At 40.8% G+C, this 18,688-nt stretch overlaps 2 protein-coding genes across 5 annotated transcripts in view; both read left to right on the top strand.

Moving 5' to 3' along the window:
• LOC126991207 (synaptotagmin-14-like) overlaps positions 1–10,389 on the top strand; it is a 62,341-nt gene extending 51,952 nt beyond the window's left edge. For all 4 annotated transcript variants that reach the window (XM_050849981.1, XM_050849982.1, XM_050849983.1 and 1 more), the window contains exon 10: positions 122–10,389. In XM_050849981.1, coding sequence (XP_050705938.1) covers positions 122–319 — 198 coding nt within the window. In that variant the 3' untranslated portion in view covers positions 320–10,389. The remainder of the gene's footprint in view (positions 1–121) is intronic.
• Positions 10,390–12,975: 2,586 nt separating this feature from the next.
• Positions 12,976–18,037, top strand: LOC126991208 (probable glutamate--tRNA ligase, mitochondrial). Its single transcript, XM_050849985.1, has 9 exons — positions 12,976–13,390; positions 13,657–13,807; positions 14,206–14,636; positions 15,445–15,659; positions 15,989–16,208; positions 16,403–16,563; positions 16,792–16,973; positions 17,238–17,401; positions 17,907–18,037. The coding sequence occupies exons 2-9, from the start codon at positions 13,672–13,674 to the stop codon at positions 18,006–18,008; spliced, it is 1,611 nt and encodes a 536-aa protein (XP_050705942.1). The 5' UTR covers positions 12,976–13,390; positions 13,657–13,671; the 3' UTR covers positions 18,009–18,037.
• Positions 18,038–18,688: the final 651 nt, after the last annotated feature.

Here is an 18,688-nt window from a genome sequence, read left to right as displayed (position 1 = left end):
TCCCCTCCCTCTCTCTCTTCCTCTCTCACTCTCTCCACCACTATTTGTATGCATAATGATGATGGTGGTGTTGGAGGTGGTGTCAGTGGTATGATGTACTGACTGACATTCCTTTTTCCAGGTTGCACTGTTCCAGCTGCCTGATGTTACGCTGATGGCCTCAGTGTACACCAAGAGGAGCATGAAGAGGAAAGACATGATTGGCTGGTTCGCTCTTGGCCTGAACAGCTCTGGGGAGGAGGAGCTCGCCCACTGGAACCAAATGAGAGACTCGAGGGGAGAGCAAGTTTGTCGGTGGCACGTCCTCCTCGAGTCGTAGGTAGCTTGTGAAGTATTGTTACGTTTTCCGATGGTTTGGTATACGTACTTGTATTATTCGGCTGAGGGGGACATAAGGTTGTTTTTGATGCTACCTTTTGGCTGCCATTATTTGTGGTCTCTGTGGAGGAGAGATTGAAGGCTTCTTTGTGAGAGTTTGGCTTCACCGCCTTGAGTCTCTCCTTAAGTTGTGGTTGTGTGGCCTCCATGTGTTTGTAAGTGGTTCTTGTTGGCATCTTCAGGTCATTCTTTCTGAAGGCTTGCACTCAGTCACTTTTCCTTGCCATTCATCTGCACTGTTTCAGATTTCTCTTCTTGTGTTTCTTTGGCCTGAGTGTTGTGTCAGTGGTGTCTGGCATATTTTGTGAGGTTTGGGTTGTTGGTGAAGAGTCTGTGGTGCTGTGGACTCTGCTCTAGTGTTAATGTGTTTGGTGTGTTGTTGATGTCTGGCAGGCCACAGCAGAATTACTCGGCCATGGTGTGATGTGCAACACTCAAGCTCTTTATGAGACATTGCAAAAGTGTAGGAAGTTGCTGAGTCTTTTAGTACTTGACCTGAAAGAAGGTTTGGAATATATTGCAATTAGACAAAAATATATGTATTCAGCTGACCTTGAATTGTCTTTGGTGCAGAATGTGAAGTCTGAAGGCTTGTAAAGTACGAAGTTGGAGCTGGTCTCCTTTCCATTGTCGTCCTGTTACTGTACCTCTCAGTGTTGTGCTTCGCCTGCCATATGTAGCTGTAGGAGAGGGTTGGCCGGAGTGCTGCCGGCCCTTCCTTCCATGACAACGAGTGGGGATGAACCTGGACTGGGTGCTGTTTGGTTTCTGGTCTTGCTCATTGCCTTCCCATGCAGTGAGTTTTCTTTGTGCTGCTCTCAGAGTTGTCTTGGTCTTAAAAGGTGTACACTCTAATAAAAGAAAAAAGTATCCACTTCTGTGAGACTGATTTCAGTAGGAATGTTACTGTACTGTTTCCTGTACTTCAGGATGCTAAAGATACAGCCTCAGAAAATATTCTTGATAAGTGCCGTATTGAAGAGTCAATGTCATCTTCTCAAGCCAATCAGGCCCTGGGACTGAAGACTTGTTCCTTGTTGAGTGTACACAGTTGTACCTTTTGTGGTAAGAGTGTCTAATCCCATCACTTGGTCAAGGCAGCTTTGTTAACTCATGGGTTTGGCCACTATAACTGCCAAACCATTCCATGGCCCCGTTAGGTGCATATTTTCATGCATTGTCTGGACTCTGCCCATATATTCTCTGTGAATGCCATGGAAATGTATCCTTGTCCTAATGGCTTGGGGCTCTGTACACCTTAGTGATAGACCATTGTGCTTGCCTCTGCTGTATGATAGTAGTGTAGCAAGCACAGCAGCAGCAGCAGCATATTGTGTATAGTTTCCCAGTGTGGAATACTGACAATTAACTTTCTCAACTGCAGTTTGTCTCATACATAGTTACTGGTAACATTTGATGAGAATGTATACACATGGTGGGATGTAATAGCTAGCTATATGGCAATATCTCCTTTTGCATCATTCAGAAAAAAATTGGCACACAGCCCATGGAGAGCTGATTGAAGAGTCCTTGAAGAGCTGGTCAAAGGAAGGAAGCTTAAGATGTGCTCTGGAATCTTGCATTGCTCACTGACATCAGTGATGGTAACTTTGAACAGTTTTACTCTCCAGCATATTTTATTAAGACTGTTTTAGGCTTTCCTTCTTATATTGCTCTGTGCTCATTTGTGTTGGTAAACTGCAAGCAGTTGTTATGTAAGACCATCAAGGGACAGTCAGTGTTCTGCTTTGCCTGTTAATAAGATGACAATCAGGTGTGTTGATGGAGCATTCTGATGTGTAAGATGTATCATGATGCAAACATCAAAATCATTATAAAAAGTTTTGTTTAAAAGTGTTACTGTGACATGCCACACTTTGAGATACATGGCAACACAGGCCTCGAGTGAAGAAAGAAACAAGTAGAACTAAGATGCAGCTTATCCACCAAAGGTCTACTCAAGCCTCAGCCTCCCAGGTGTGTGGAGAGTCCTGTCAGCAGTACTGCATGGTAGTGGCCTTACACCTCCAGCTTGATATCAAGACTCCTGTGTGGTATACACATACTTGGCAGTCTGTGGTACTCCTGTAAGATTTATTCAGTCATTGTATAGCAAGATTTCTGCTTTCATATTTGAACCTGTCTTGAAGGCCAACATAAACAACAACTAGTCATCTTAGTGAGCTACAGTGTAGCATAGACACTGCTGGGGTGTGCTGGCTCGGTATATGAGCCCTTTTCTTGCTGCCCGCTCTACCCTCAAAATTCAGACCATCATAATATCCATAGTTTTGCTGATTCATTATTCTCTGTGGATAACACCCATTCTTTCAACTAGGTAATCTTGCAGTGTTGTTTTTGCATGCATTTAGGGCTTGGAAATGCCTGAGCAATTTTATCAATTGATTTTTACTTCCTTTTTAGGCTGTCATAAATTGAAACACTGTAATATATCAACAGTTTGGTTCATCTAACATTGGTGATTTTCAAGTGAACTGCACATTGTCTCTTGTTGGGTGTGAGATCAATGGGGTGGTGAGGATTTGTAATGTTCTGTCTTGAAGGTTGTATTGGCTGTTGTACTTGTGTTCACAATGAATACCAGTATCTATTTAAAGTTCCAGCACCAAGGTCTCTTATGGCTTGGTTTTATTCTGTCAGTCACATGAAGAGAAGCAGTTCATAATAGTAGCAGTAGTTTGCAGTTTATTTTAACTTTAATTCAACAAAATATTTCAAAAAGGAGAACATCATCAAAGGCTTTATAAAGATGGATAAACTGTTGTGACTAGTAATTAAATGCACCAAAGAGGATAAGAAAAAATGGTTTTGTCAGTGTGTGCAGAGCTAGGGTTGGACAGGCTGTGTCGTAGGAGGTCAGTCAAAACAATCACTGGCAACATAATCATGTCGAGGACTGATGATATATTGTTGGCTTTAAATCATTGATATATTATAACATTTTATAGGTGTTTCCAAACTTTAACTGGGAAAAATATTTATCTTTAGACTAGAATGCCATGTTGTTGCTCGAATGTGGAGTTGCCAGACGTCTGTTGTTCTTACTTGACCATCGGTTTGTCACGAAGAATTGTTTTACAAGCTATTGTTACCTGTGGTTTATTTTCATAACTGAGCACTTGAAGTTTTTGTTTCATATATTGCTCTAACTAAAATTTTACCAACAGTCTGAGCATAACAGTTTTTTTTCATAAAAGCATACAACTTGTTCTTTTAGTTAACTTACTGTTACACACAAGCATATTATACTCCTCTCAGTGTTTTGAAAGAATGGATCGTAACCTGCACACGAAACAATCCCTGCGTGTAGCAAGACAGAGCAATCATGTTGCTTCTCTGAGATAATCAAGTAAATGTATTGAGGTACAGATAGTGGTGGCAGAAAATCAGCTTGATGTAGTCTGGCATGGATGGAAAGTTCAGAAAATCACGTGATTTTGCTAGGCTAGGGTAGAGGTGAGCCTACCGCCCTCTCACCACGGGGGTGGCGAGGGACGCCCAGAGAGCAGGTGAGGCAGGGACGCAGGCAAGCACCGGGCCCGCCACACCCTCCTGGCTGCTCCATGTACTTGTGAGGAAATCTTTTGTGCTTGTTACTTTAAAAAGTGTACATTTCTAGTGTTGATTTATTTTTGTACTGACATTTCAATATAAGTCTGTACATATATCAACTTACCGTCATTTTGCAACACATTCCTCAAATATGTTGGAGTATCTAGCTAGAACAGACTTATGCTCTGTATGAGGCATATACATATACATATATATATAAATATAAATATACATCGTGTATGTACATATTGACCGCTGTTCACATTTCTCTCCCTTGCTCCCATCGCCAGTACGCTTAATTGATGCCCAGCACCAAGTTTGTTGCCATTACCTGTACCCTTGGTAACCCCATGCCGCCGAGGCTCACAAGGCCCCAGATGCTGTGTGGGGCGACGGGCCAAGAGGGACTAGTACTGAGAGCGGTTTGATTCACAACAATTCAACTTTACATTACTGACAAGTTTTCACTACCTTTATGCAAGGAATGTTCAGGCAACTATTTCTTTGTTTTAGGTTCTTACATGGATGCTAATTAAGAGTCAGCATTGTTCCACTGTGTGCACCAGGATCCACCATTGCAAAGTGGAGCACCAGGGTGGCCAGATAATGGAATGACTTGGTGATGGGCCCGTGACAGTGATGCCATACTGTTTGAGCTGTTATTAAAAGCACATCTCGTGGGCCTTGTGCCTGTGTGCCCGTGTTTGTAATGTCTCTTGAATGGTTGGTACCTTAGAAACTAGATGTCGTGATATACTTGAGTAGCTTGATAGCAACATTCAATGCAACTACTGATAAATAAACTGGCGTATTTGTGTTGGGAGTGATCCAGTCTGTGATCTTCACGCTCATACTCTGGCATCTGGGCTTCACTAGTGCGATGGAGACTACTTGAGTGTAGGGAAGAAACTTTCATTTTGGTGTTGAAAAGTTGGATGTTAGGGTGAGGCTACGCACTCACTCTGTTTATGTGTAATTTGTTGTTTTATAGAAGAGTTTAAAAAAGTATTGATATCAATTCCATATATCTGTGTTTGTGCATGCTGCAGTATTTTATCTGTTTTCAGAATTTCTCAGTGAAGTGCAGTGGTTGTAAACTGACTGGTTTACAGACTGACACAGTCACCCTGAAATTTTATATTGTTACAGTTATTTTCTTGAGAGAGTTTATCAGCTGAGTTTTAATATCCAGTATCTTATAGTGGTTTGAGTCATTTAATTTCTACATATCAAAAACATTTTTTATTTTTACTTTGTTCCTCTTAAGTATGTAAAGCCTTGTGATCTTGGATGCTTTACGCTGGGTGGGTTCATTGTTTGCCTCACCACACCAATATCTGATTTCATTGACAGGATTTTTTTCTTTGAAGGATAAAAATTGTTGAATTTGTTTGTATATATGTTCCTTTTGAGAGCCAAGGGATTGGTTGGTCTGTGGTTATCTATTTTTGTAAGAGTACTACGTGGATCACCGAGTGCAGCAGAGAAAATTAAACTATTTTGAAGTTGTTACCTAAGTCATAGTTAGTATATAATTAGTTTGTTGGAAATTTGAATTGTATATCATTGTAGGCAGCAGCAGCAGCAGCAGCAGCAGCAGTGTTTTGAAAGTGGCTTGGATGACTTTCATTGGTTGGTTGTGGAACCTCACGGCCGGAAGCGATGGTGTTGGTGTTGGTGGAGTGTGTCAGTGTTGCTTGAGTAAGTGGCACTGAGGTGTGCCGGATGTTGGTTACCATGAAAAAATATATGACTTGCCTCAAAGTAGGAGGAAAAGCTTAAAAATGTTGTATATCATTACTTTCAAGTTTGGCCTGACTTCACTCGTATATCTTATTTGATGTTCTGTAAAATCTTAATGGAAACATTTTTCAATCAGTTTGCTGAATGAAAGTCATGCACCTCCTGAGAGTGAAGTGAATGAACACCTTATTGGTCAGGCCTTTGATTGATGTTGATTGTGACTATTGGGACAGAACTCTCAGAAACATATTTAAGAAGTTCTAATCAGCCAACCTCTTGCTTTCCCACGCCATGTGGCGACCCTGTTGTGATTACTATACTCTTGTCGGACATTTGTCGAAGGTTTCAGCGTTGGTCTCGGAAGAATCTGTCCTGGGGTTGTGTGTTGTCATTGTGGTTGGGTCAACTCCCAGGTTGTGATGGCACGTCAACAGACCGTGAGAAACACCTTGCACAAAACTTTATGGCTGACCTCTGCACCGTCAGGCTAGCAAATGAGAAAATTCTGTCTTGTCTTTACCACAAATCTTGGAGGAAGAACCAGATTGTAAAATGTAACTTATTAAAAAAAACAAATAACTTCCATATTAGCAGATTTCACATCATGTTTTTTTCAATCAAAATACTAGAAATTCAATAGGCTCTTATTGCTTTACATACTGAAATGTGAAGCTAGGTCTTCACATAGCATAATATCCTCCTGTCTGGGGTGTGAAGGCCTTAAGTGGTCGCTCAGGCCTGGTGTGTCATGACTGGAGATGGACTACTCTCCCATTTTCTCACTATTTCTGATGGTGCTTTGGTTAGCTGTTTGAATCCCTCCTTCACTGTGACTAGATGACCTGTATATGTGTATTGTCTGTGTTTGTGTTTGTCTGTTAGTAGATTGGAATGTCGGAAAACAGTGTTACCCACTTGCGGGTCTTGCTTTTAAGCGCCTTGAGGTTTCTCCTGTTTCAGGAGCATATTATATGCCTTTGGGCGCCTTGTGAATATTTCGGGTGCCAAATGTTTGCTTCAGGTACCTGGATCAAGCTTGAACAAGGACCACATTATCAGAGTAACATTCTCAACTTGTGACTTTCCAGTGCAGACTTTTTTTAATTTCTCAAAATCTACAGAACTATTCTACATACCAAAAATTATCCAAAACCTTTGCAATACCTGCAGGTTTTCCATTTCTTAAGTCCTTATGCAGGTTTATTGATTCATATGTCGGTGATATGGAAACGGTTTAGTAGCAGTGATCTGTAGTCCGTTGCTGTACTCTTTCATTACGTGGTGTAGTGCTCCCAGTGATAACCATGTGCAGTCTTCACCCCAGGGGTCCTGAGGAACAGGCTGAGGGGTGTACAGGGTGCATTTCAGTTCTCTCAGGTACTGCATGCTGGCAGACTTGAGAATAGTCAATAATGCTGTTCTCACATTTGGTCACATTTCTCTGCAGTTGCCATGTTAATTGGCCATGGATTGACTATTGTATAAACACTCTAACTGTATAATATGTCAACTTACATTTAGTTTTTCATTTATATTTTCACAAGTGTTGCCTATTATTATCATACTGACTTCATGAATGCATTGATTTAGGTGTGATGACAAATATATAACATTAATGAGTGCTTATCTGTGTACATTAACAATATATGCAGATCTGTATTTGTATGTGTGACAGGAAGAATGAATGGTGTGTGTATGAGTGTCTGTGAAGGATAAGAGCATGTGTGAAAGCTCACCCATGCATCTTTTTTGTGAATGAGGAAATACATGTATGTATGGGTAAGAGTGTGACTTGAGTGCATGTATAAAGACCTGAAAATGTTCCTACCTATTGGTTGTGGAAAATGAAGGTGACAGCCGTGTATCTAACCATATGCCCCTCAATGTACACAAACCACTCGCTTCATAATCGACTAAATCATGCAGTAATCAATTTTCAAATCAGTCATGATGCAAGGGTGACGATTGGTGTTAAATAGGATGAATTCACTTTTTTTCACAAAATTTGCTCTAAATTTATATTTTTATATGAGGTTGATGTTTTGTTTTTTATCATCATAACAATTGAACAATGTGCACCAAGCATAACACAGTGGGCTTGAGGGACCATCAGTCTGGATGGCTCTGTGCCACACTCAAAACTTGTGGACAAAATGACTGTAATGATAATTATGCCATTGACTGAATGTAGATAATTAATCCTGGCACTTAACATTGTTAGTTGACCTCCACAACAAGGTAGAGTAGTACTTGCACTTTTACTAAGGTTACTAATTGATTTTAAGCAAGATATAACTGGCTGTTCTTGAGTAGAGTTAGCTGAATGCACTGTAGTGAGAAAACTGGAGTAGCTACTTAACCTGGTCATTAGATCATGCTGACTCATGAGCCATAAATACAGAATTATCTGAATTACATACCTTTCCTTAGTGGCACACCTGTCATAATAAAGTTAGTGAAAGTGAGCACCTGCCCAATACTTGCAGGTGCAGTGCATATTGAATCCTGACATCTCTGAATCATCAGTTGTATACCTCTGGTGGTGGTAAAGCACCACCGGGAAATGTCATCCTCTTACTACTCAGTAAGAGAAGCTCACTAAGGACGCTGTCACACAACACTGTATTTCCAGCAACACAGCATTACAGCCAACACCTCTAAGAATTTCATTCTGATTTTCAAGTTTTACCATGACCATGAACAACTTGTAGTCATCATTTGACGTCAGGTGAAAATACAGCTGTGTTGTCGGCAATGCACTTAGTATGTGACAGCCCCTTAAGATCAGTTCCCTGATGCAGTGCTCAATATAATGACCCTGCAGTTCTCAGGACACTGATCTTGTGAGTTTCCTAAGTGTTAGTGTTCAATGATTACTTTCCCTGAACTAAAACTTGAACGTGGTGTGACGAGTGGCTTTTACGTGACTCAGGAGTTAATATAATTGGCTTTGTGATATACTTGTGTCACAGTACATGAGGTGATAGTTCTTGTATGGTAAAGTTACCACTTTGTCCTCCCCAGAATACATAATATATATTATGAAATTGTTAAAAAGTTTGTACACTTAAAAACTAGAAAATGTTGTTAACAGTTTTATATTACACTATTTTTAAGATTTTAAGAACAGCACAACTGTAAAACCTGATTCAAACAGTTACATAAATAATAGTCATCTGGATAAGACTGAGCTACCTTAAAAGACTCCCCCAACACTCCCACACAGGTGACTTGGTGAGGCAGCCGTGGCTTCCATGCAAGCCGCTTTGTAAGATACAAAACATTACTAATTGTGTCTGGGGCATGACAGTCCTAGATGAGTTATTGTAGGGCAACAGTAAAGTATAGTAGCTTTTCATAAGCAATTATGTTGATTTGGATATCAATCAATATGAAATGAAAGTATAAAGTGGCAAGCACATGTGTTTCCAAGAAGATTTTGGGCATGTCAAGGAATGTCCTTAGTCATCATTGAAAAGTTATTGAAGTGCAACAGTATGTGTGACATCACTTACATCATGCACTTGCAGACACACTTATTATGATGAAGCTGTAATAAGCTGTTATTTTTTTTCTTTTTCTGGCAAAAATGTATTACTACCCAAGTCAGCTTTAGATGAAAATGAAAGGCAGCTGTGTAACTGCATCACCAATTATGTGAAATGACCTTGAAATGTTTCACAGTTGATTATAGTTTTTTGTTTTTTTCCTGTGCACTGAACTTACAGGTTGTGAAAATGCAGTTTTTTATGCGAAAAGGGTTTCTCTATACTAATGAGATAAGTTTGAAAAAAAAGTTAACTCATATAGTGTACTTTGGTTTATTAGACTTTCTTATAACAGCTGGACAATACGTACATAGGTGAATATTATTTGTGTATGTACATACTGATTTCTGTACATAATTCTTGTATTCATTGATAGTCTCCTTCCATTTTTCCTCCCCGGTGTACTGACACGATATGATTACTTCTCATAGCGTATGGTTTGTGAGGATAAAGTAAGGTTCAATTGGGACATCATCTTCCTTCACTTCCTCGCCTTTCCTCATTTAACTTCTAAGTTTATTCATGCAATACTTGTTTGTGTGTTGTTATGACTTTGTATATTTTTCTCATACTTTTAGCCATTGTAAAGTTAGGAGTGCCATTTATTATGTTTCACACACGACTATTTTGGTGGCAAAAAAAATGATATGAAAAGATTCCACAGCAAGCACTTTAATAAGAGATCTCTTTAGGATCAATCATATTATGTTTGCCTTGTATATTTATAGACAATCTTCCCAATTTCATATACTCATGTAATATTTATTTAGTGTACAATTCATTATTGTTATTTTTGTCATAAGTGGTACCACAATTGAGATTCAGAATAACCCTTTTGGTGTGCACTGTAAGAGGTAGGCAGGGTGCCCATTGCAGGGGTGGTGGGGTGATCCACGAGATGTGATTGCCACCACCACACAGGGATGCACGGTGATGTCCCTGCCCTTGGGTGTGGCAGAACAAGTCACCCAAGTCACAGATTACTCCTAGAACATTCAACAATATTGGGGCATTCTGTGTGACATACAGGTAAAAATTAATTAGTGGAATGGGCATTTCTGAACCTATCATTTCTCAGATGATTAATTTTGGGATAATTGCCGAGTCTTGCATTTTTAACCAAATGAATAATAAAATATCACTAATAGTTTGTCTTTATTATTCACATGGTATTTTGCATGTGAATGTGTGAGGGGGTATATTTACTTATTGTTGTATCCATGCCAATTTTCCTTTTATAAATCACAGCTTTGATAGTTCCACAAGATTTCCTTCTCCACCTCACTAAATCAAATGCCTCCTCTATCAATTGAGGCTTGTACATATTTAAAATTCACTTATTCATGGGATCCATATTTATTTCACTGTTACAGTCTGAGTTTCTTTTCCACATCTTTCTACAAAACATCCAAACATATCTATATGAAAAAAGTTCCCCAGCACCGCTGAGAGAACTGTCACCTCCATGTGTCAAGTCTGAAGTGTTCTAACTGTACACACATGAACAAAACACATTAAATTAGGTGGTTGCATTTTCATTATACTAGAGTTAATCATTCCCCTGAAGTCACAAGCAAGGAGGGAGCTTAGAAATGGACAGTGAAAATCAATCGGCTATAAAAGTATAGAAAATAAGTATAAAAATAAAAAAAGGAGCAAATTGGCTGTCATTATAAAAACTCAGATTTCCCAGACTTATTGATGGTAACCACAGCTAGTAAGGCAAATAGGAGTTCAGCGCCTTCAAATACAAGGCCAAAAGACACCATGATCACCTCCAGCCTCAGCACATATGTTTGCCACAATAGCAGGTACAGAAGTGCAAGGACAGAGGGTGCTGTGAAGATTACTGAAAGAACTACAGACATGAGTGTTTCAGTTAGGTTTCCTTTCTTACCCATAAATATCCTGACCCACTCAATAGCACCAAAGAAAACCAGGAGGAATACCTCTGCTATGATGTTTCCAGGAGGGTAAGGAAGAATGGACATTTTGAAGATAAGGAGCAGTGTCTCCACAAGGATAAAAGCAACCATGTACCAGCCATTGAGATACAGCAGTATTTGATAGGGCAGGCTGGATCGGCTTGGAGTCGGCAGCATGTTGGTGTCTGGAAAAGCATATGGCACTAGTTATTTTTTATCCTTCCTTCCTCTAGCAACAGATACATTAATTTATTTCCTGTTTTTGTGTATGTGTGAGCATGAATGCACTCTATAGCATTGTTTGATGAATAAGCATTCTTGAGAATAGACTGGCAAATAAGCACTCAAGCACTATCTAGCAAACAAGTTTGTCTGTGCTAAACCATGAAACTTGGCTAAACTCTCTCAACCCAACAAGCCATATGTCAGGGCTTACTTTCCAGTATTTAACATTATGATAGACACTTTGTATGTATCAACAGCGAGCAAGTTTGCCTGATACTTTCTTTATCAGTTTAGCGGTTCAGCATAAGGGAAGCTAACTTTTTAGTTAGTGGATTACCAGTTAGTGAAGCTAACTTTTTGATTAGCGGTGCCCAACACTGTATATTACTTAGTGTACCATAATTGGGACTGTATTTCATTCAAGATTTGGTGTATTTAAAGATGTAAGAATAATAAAAATTAAGAGGGTAAGTCTCCACAGCAGGACAGGGAATGTGTCTAGTGCTGTAGTGAAGTAGGAGATTGCCTGTCATCTCTTGTTTTCAGCTGCAGCCGCCAGATAGTTCCAGCAAAATGAAGGCAGAGTGTGTAAATCCTTCCTGCCGGTATACAGCCTCTTCCATTTCAAGACCAGAGTGCCTCCTCGTGGCACCCTTGGTAACTGGGACCTAGTGGTCCCAGACTAAATCTCTGAAGGATCTCAAGGCTTGTTGGAGCCCCAGAGGTGTTGTGTGCATGACCCATCGATGTGTGGACACGCCCTGCCAATTCACCAATCCAACCTGGGTGGGTGGGGCTTGTAGCCATGGTAGATCATCCACCTGGCTGAGGGACAACTCTTGACTACAAAGTGGAGCAGGTGGGGCTTGTAGCCATGGTAGGCCATCCACCTAAGCCCTCAGCCAAAACCTGGGATAGCCTGCAGGAAGGGCATTCGAGACAGAAAAGTCCAGCTCCAAACAAAAATGAAGACAGCTACATCTTCATTAACCCGTCCAACCCCATAAGGGAAAATAAGGAGAGAGAGAGAGAGAGAGAGAGAGAGAGAGAGAGAGAGAGAGAGAGAGAGAGAGAGAGAGAGAGAGAGAGACGGCCCCCACACACACACACACCTTAGTTGGGTCGCCTTGGCCTGGGGTTGTAGCCGATGCGCTCCTCGATCACCTCCTTCCTGGTCTTCTGGGGCTCCACCTCCACCTTGTCGCTGGTCCTCTTCGCCTCGGCCTCGCCCTTCAGCTTGTTGGTCAGCTCCTGCAGGTCCTCAAGCTTCAACTCGATCTTGGTGGGGTGCCGCCTCAGCATTATAGCAGCTTGACACAGACCCTCTCTCAGGCGCCTTGTTTACACGGCCCAGACCCAGCGTTGCCAGATTATCGTATTCACCACATCGTCTTTATTACTCTCAAGCCTCAAACTCTCGTACCTACACAAATAACGATAGAAAATTGAAGTTAGTGTTAAAGCTCCTATTTATTGGTGTTTGTTTGTATGTTTTTGCATTCGTTATTGGTCAGAAACTACGAAAATGCAGTGCTATGAGTACGACAATTTGGCAATGCTGCCCAGACCACGCCCCTGCAATATTCCTTCACTCCAACGGCGCCACAACAACACATAGTGAGGAAAATTAAGTAATACAGCACCATTGAAAACCAGTGTGTGAATAAACAGAAGAGAGGACCGAGAGGAGGAGGACCTAGGAAGGGGAGCGAGCGACATGTTGCTGATGGAGTGGTGAACAACTTGAGGCGGTGATGGTCGACCGGTCAGACCTCGACACCCAAGGAAGAGGCCAATGGTGATAATACCTGATGACACTACACTTGCCTGGAGCCTGACACATCACCCCCAACCAAGGAGATTTGCATAGCCTCCTTGATCTCCAATAAGCTCCATGTTATCATTGTCATCCGGGTCACCCAAGGAATTAGCCTCAGGACCATTGACCTCACGATTCCCCGCCTGAGGAACACGTTACGCCGGCCACAGCACCTTCCAGTAATTACCTCGTTGGACACTAATAGTTGGGTCTGCTAGATATCACAGCCTTTCAAAACCAACATCTTCCTCCTCCACTCCCCAAGATCTGTTATTTATCCAGTACTACACCCACCTCATTACTGGTTGACTCATTTTTGTTGTGTTATTCGTCATTGCTAATCCATAATATCCCAAACCCTGATTTTAGTTGGCGATGAATAAGTTTTGTCATTATTGTCAGATTCGGTTGCTGATAAAAAAATTTGTTGGCATCATTATTTCAGAGCACACACTCTAGGATGTTGTTCCGGGCAGCGCGGGGGCAAGTCGCTGCCTGCCGCCACACAGCCCGTCACCGCCAGTGCACAAGGTCGATCCAGGTGTCAGCGTTTAGCCTTGATGAAGTGCGGGTACGGTTTGCGCCAAGTCCAACAGGTGAGGTGAAAGTGACGTATGGTTAGCATAGAAGTGACATGCCTGCTGGACTTGAATTTCTTAGTCCAATAAAAGGAGAGGAGTGTTGCAAGATGACATTAATGTGGTTGTTTATATAGAAATATTTTTAATTAGATTTTGAAAATTTGTCTGAAGTATCATTTCTTTGCAACAGTGTCGTTCCCTTTCTGGCCCTTGCCCTCTGAAAACAACGCATTAGTTGTTAGTTAAACACAATGGAGACATTACAGTTTCAATAGCATGGACTTAGCAGCATCTCTTCATCTGATGCCTTAGCAAAGTCTGTACAACAATTTGTTTGTGGCATATTCCTGTATATTTTTTTCCTTTGATGATTATTTTATGTGACTTCTTTCACACTTGTTGCACCACCTCAGGTTACCTGCACTTGGGAGGCTTGAGGACGGCACTCTACAATTTCCTCTTCGCAAAGTCCAACAACGGAAAGTTTATTCTGCGGATTGAAGATACTGACCAGAGCCGGCTGGTCCCTCAGGCCAGCACGAAGCTTGAAGAAATGTTGTTATGGGCTAAAATACCACCGGATGAGTCTCCTCAAGTGGGTGGGCCTGTGGGCCCATACATGCAGTCCCAGCGACTTCATATCTACCAAGAATATGTTAAAAGACTCTTGGAGAATGGGACAGCATACAAGTGTTTCTGTTCCAATAGGCGGCTGAATTGGCTGCGTAACGATGCCATGAGAAGAAATGAGGTTCCGAGGTATGACAACAGGTGTCGGCACCTCTCACCGGCCAATATTGAGGAACTTGAGGCTAATCAAACAGAGTCCTGTATACGATTCAAGGTAATAAATCTATTGGCTCTGGAGACAATGATGATAATTTAATATGAATATTGAAATTATGTAGTTACCAAGAATTAAACTGGTAAACTTCCCTCCAGGAATTCCCCACATGAGGATGGCTCAGCCATGAGTTACTTGAGGAGAGCATGTGGTTCAACAAAATGGGATGGTATTATAGGAGTAATTAAAGGATGTAAAGGAGGTGCAGTATGGATATGAGAGCAGTACATGTACAATGTGGAAGGGTTGAATTTCAAAGCAAGTTTCATTGTGGCAGTTAAGACAGATTATGAGAATGTAGTATGGTGATTTTGTGAAGAGAGCTTATGAAAGTCAAATTGGAGGGCAGGGGTGGTGGGGAGACCACCAGTAAGTTGGATGATATTGAAGTATTCTTAGGAGGGGAGGTAAATGGAGAGCTGTGTGTGACTGTAGCAAAAAGGGAGTGTTTGGACAGAAAAAAATGGGAACTCCTTAGTCATGGCCACCCACTCAAGGGCATCAGTGCTTTAGATAGATTGGTAAATAGGATGGCCAGGGCAGAAAAGTCTTCAGTCCCTGTTCATACGCTACTATTTTGAAATAACAGTTTTATAATAATTGTAGATTTTTTTTTTGTAACCACATATGTTGTGTATATATGTAATAACTTGTCTATGTGTGAAAATGGTACATCACTTTAAAGTTTTCCAATTTATAAGTATGCAAAGAATCTTCCCAAGTACTAATATAGTATGCCATTCAGAACTCTAAAGGATGGTAATGTAGAATTTCATTAGCACTCTATTCCTCTATTTATTCCTTGCAGCTAGAGGCAATGGAAGAACCTTTTGAAGACATAATTTATGGTTCAGTATTGAACAGTGGAGTGGATCAGGAGGGGGACCCAGTGATCATGAAGACTGACGGCTACCCAACCTACCACTTTGCCAATGTTGTGGACGACCACCTCATGGGCATCACACATGTGCTCAGGGGTGTGGAGTGGCAGGTGTCCACACCCAAGCACCTCCAGCTTTACAAGTAAGTGTTGATCCATAAATAAGTGTGAGTCAAGGGGAGAGAATATGGTTGGATTGTGAAGTATTGATGCATCTTTGTTGGTGAATTTTATAACAGTATGTGTTGCCTGCTGAGCTGACATTAAGGAAAGAGGAGAGAGAACGGGACAACATTATTATTAAGGCAGAAGTTATGAAAAATCTTTTCTTGACCACTTTGTTTGATTTTAGGTTGTGGTCAAAATGTATTTTCTGAGTTTTACAAAATATAGTTCATATTTTATGTTTTATATTTTATATTTGTGTTTGTTACTGAGCTAGCATGAGATAAATAACATCCTTCTCCTTCAGAGCTTTTGGATGGAGTCCTCCTGTCATTGGACACCTCCCTCTCATCCTTAACACGGACGGCACCAAACTGTCCAAGAGGCAAGGAGACGTCCACATTGAACACTACCGTGCCAGCGGCTACTTCCCCGAGGCCGTGCTCAACTTTGTGACGGACATTGGTGGAGGGTTTGAGGGCAGGGACAGCAGACTCCTGTTACCAGTGGAGGAATTGATAAAGAAGGTGAGGGAGTTCTGGTATTTTTTACTGGTCAACTTTCAAAGGAAAGAAGGAGAACTGATGGAAAAGGTGAAGGAACCTTTCAATGCTCAACCATTGCATATCCTGCTTCCTACTGATATGAATATATTCAGTTGTTCATTTTTAAGACTGCCATAGTTCACTCTTGCCTTAATTACTCACAAGATTTATTTCAGTTCAGGGTGTCCCGGATTACCAAAAATTCTTGTCGACTGGATAAGGAGAAGTTGTATCAGTACAATCAAGTGAACCTTCACAGATGCCTCGAGGATCCCACAGAACTCAAAGTGATTCTCTCTCAGCTCAAAGACCTCCTCAGGAAGACATATGGGGAGAAGTATGTTTCTCTTGTCATTGCTTTTTCTCTCTAAAATATGAAATAGTATAGTATAGTGCAATTTCATTGACTTATATTATTTGAGGCAGTATATAATTCCTCAGATGTATCTGTTTCAATAATATTGGCCTGTGATTTGTCCAATGAAGAGCTTAGGTGATGGTGTTGTTATGTATGCAGTATTAAAGGGAGAAAACACTCAATTGTAAAGTGTTTACTGTTTTCTAGATTGTCCACCAGCATGACTCAGGAAAAGGTGCTGGGCACAGACTACCTCATGCAGGTGCTGGAGTGGAGCAAGGAGAGGATTACATGCTTGCAGGACCTTGTGCACCCAGCCTTTTCCTACGTGTGGGTGGTTCCTGATCAGCTGCCTGTTGCTGAACTTCCAGCGATGGCGTGTTCTCACGGTACTGTAACTTAATACCTCCATGTTTGTCATCTCAGATTTCTCATGGTATTGCAACTTAAAACTATATATTTTTACTTTTCTCTGTTCACCTTTCAGAAATTATGATATAGCTTCCTGAACGATATATTATTTTTGTATTTGTATTTCTCTATAAGTTCATCTGTTTAAAGGGTAGTTTAAAGATTCTTATATATTAGCAAAAGTAACATTGTTCATAGTTTTAATTGACTGCTTGAAAGCCAATAATTTCTTTCCTTTTCAGTGGATGTATTGCAAAGAGTTGCTGATCTCATTGTTGCTGATCTTGATGCAGATACTTTCACTAAAGAAAACATTGTAAAACTAGTAAAAAGTGTTGGAAAGGAATACAAGCTGAAGACTCCTGTCATCATGAAGCTTATGAGGATGTCTGTCAGCGGCCTAACTGTGAGTTGATGGCTAAGAATAATTTGTGGGTTAGATGAAACAGCTGCATCATTGAAATTAAAAGTCTTAATTTCATGATGTGGGTCACCATGTGCAGCCCACTATATGAGGTGTTGATGAATGAGTGTGTGATTGGTCTCTTGAGGCAGAGTTCTGCTGGATACAACTGATACATACTCAGTGTCTTGACTCACCCTAGTGATATGTGTTGACAATGGGTTAATGGCAATATAGTAATAGCAATAGCTAGCCTCTAATAGGCACTGATATGCAGTCATCTGCTTTCTTCGTCTAATCTATGATACAGTTATGTCTCAAAACTTCCATTACCTTAGTACTTGAGATTTTATTAGTACTGAGATTCCAAAGTGAAAAATAGTGTGCTCTTGTATGTGCATGAATATGGTCCTTCCTCTCACTGGGGGCCTGTAATTTCCACTTCAGTTCAACACACAAGGTCATAAATAAAATAATTCAGGTGACCTTTTTCTCCTCTTTGGCACAGGAGGGACCACCCGTCGGGGAGATGCTGGCGGTGCTGGGGCAGGACGCGGCCTTGGAGCGCATCAGACACGCTGCTCATCTCATAGCAAACAGTGATAAATAGTTTTTTGTTATAATAAAATATTGTTTATGCTAATTGTTTAATGCCTTATTTTGGGGTTCATGCTTTGTACCCTTCCAACTGTCTATAGTTTATTAACAATCTTGTGCAATGTGGAGTATAACTGTCTTGGCCATAGATTGTGTTTGGATTGTAACGGAAGAAAAATAGCCTGCTCTATAAAACTTTTAAGATGTGTAAATAATGAGGCATGCAGTAAGTATATAATGGAAGGAAAAGAAGTGCCACTATTTTGTCCCTTTGAATCTTTAGCAACTTCCTTGACCTGGAGGTAACAGTAAAAGAGAATTACTTTATGAGACCAACACTGGCACAGTACCCAACATTATAATGGTGTACAAAACAGTTGTTAATCAATGAAGCTTTTGGACAGTAGAAATGTGCTCTGAGGTGACATGTTGAGTCGTTTAAGTGGCATCTTCAAATTTTTTTTTTTTTTTATTTTTTTTTTTTTTTTACGTCTTCGCCTGTAGCGCGGTAGGCTTTCTTCAGGGGCCTGGTGGTCGGCCGAAGCCCGTTATGGCGCAGGCAATTTTTATAGTGGCGCCATTTATGCTTGGCTCATATGCTGCCCCCTGGAACTCATTCTTGATTCACTTGGACGGTTTCTTCTAGAGTCAGGGTTGATGAGTGTTTTTCAGGACAGCATGTGGGTAGTCTTG

This window comes from Eriocheir sinensis, unplaced genomic scaffold, assembly GCF_024679095.1.
Source record: "Eriocheir sinensis breed Jianghai 21 unplaced genomic scaffold, ASM2467909v1 Scaffold251, whole genome shotgun sequence".
Classification (NCBI taxonomy): Eukaryota; Metazoa; Arthropoda; class Malacostraca; order Decapoda; family Varunidae; genus Eriocheir; species Eriocheir sinensis.
Note: the sequence above shows the minus strand (reverse complement) of the source record. Positions and strands in the feature narration are given on the sequence as shown.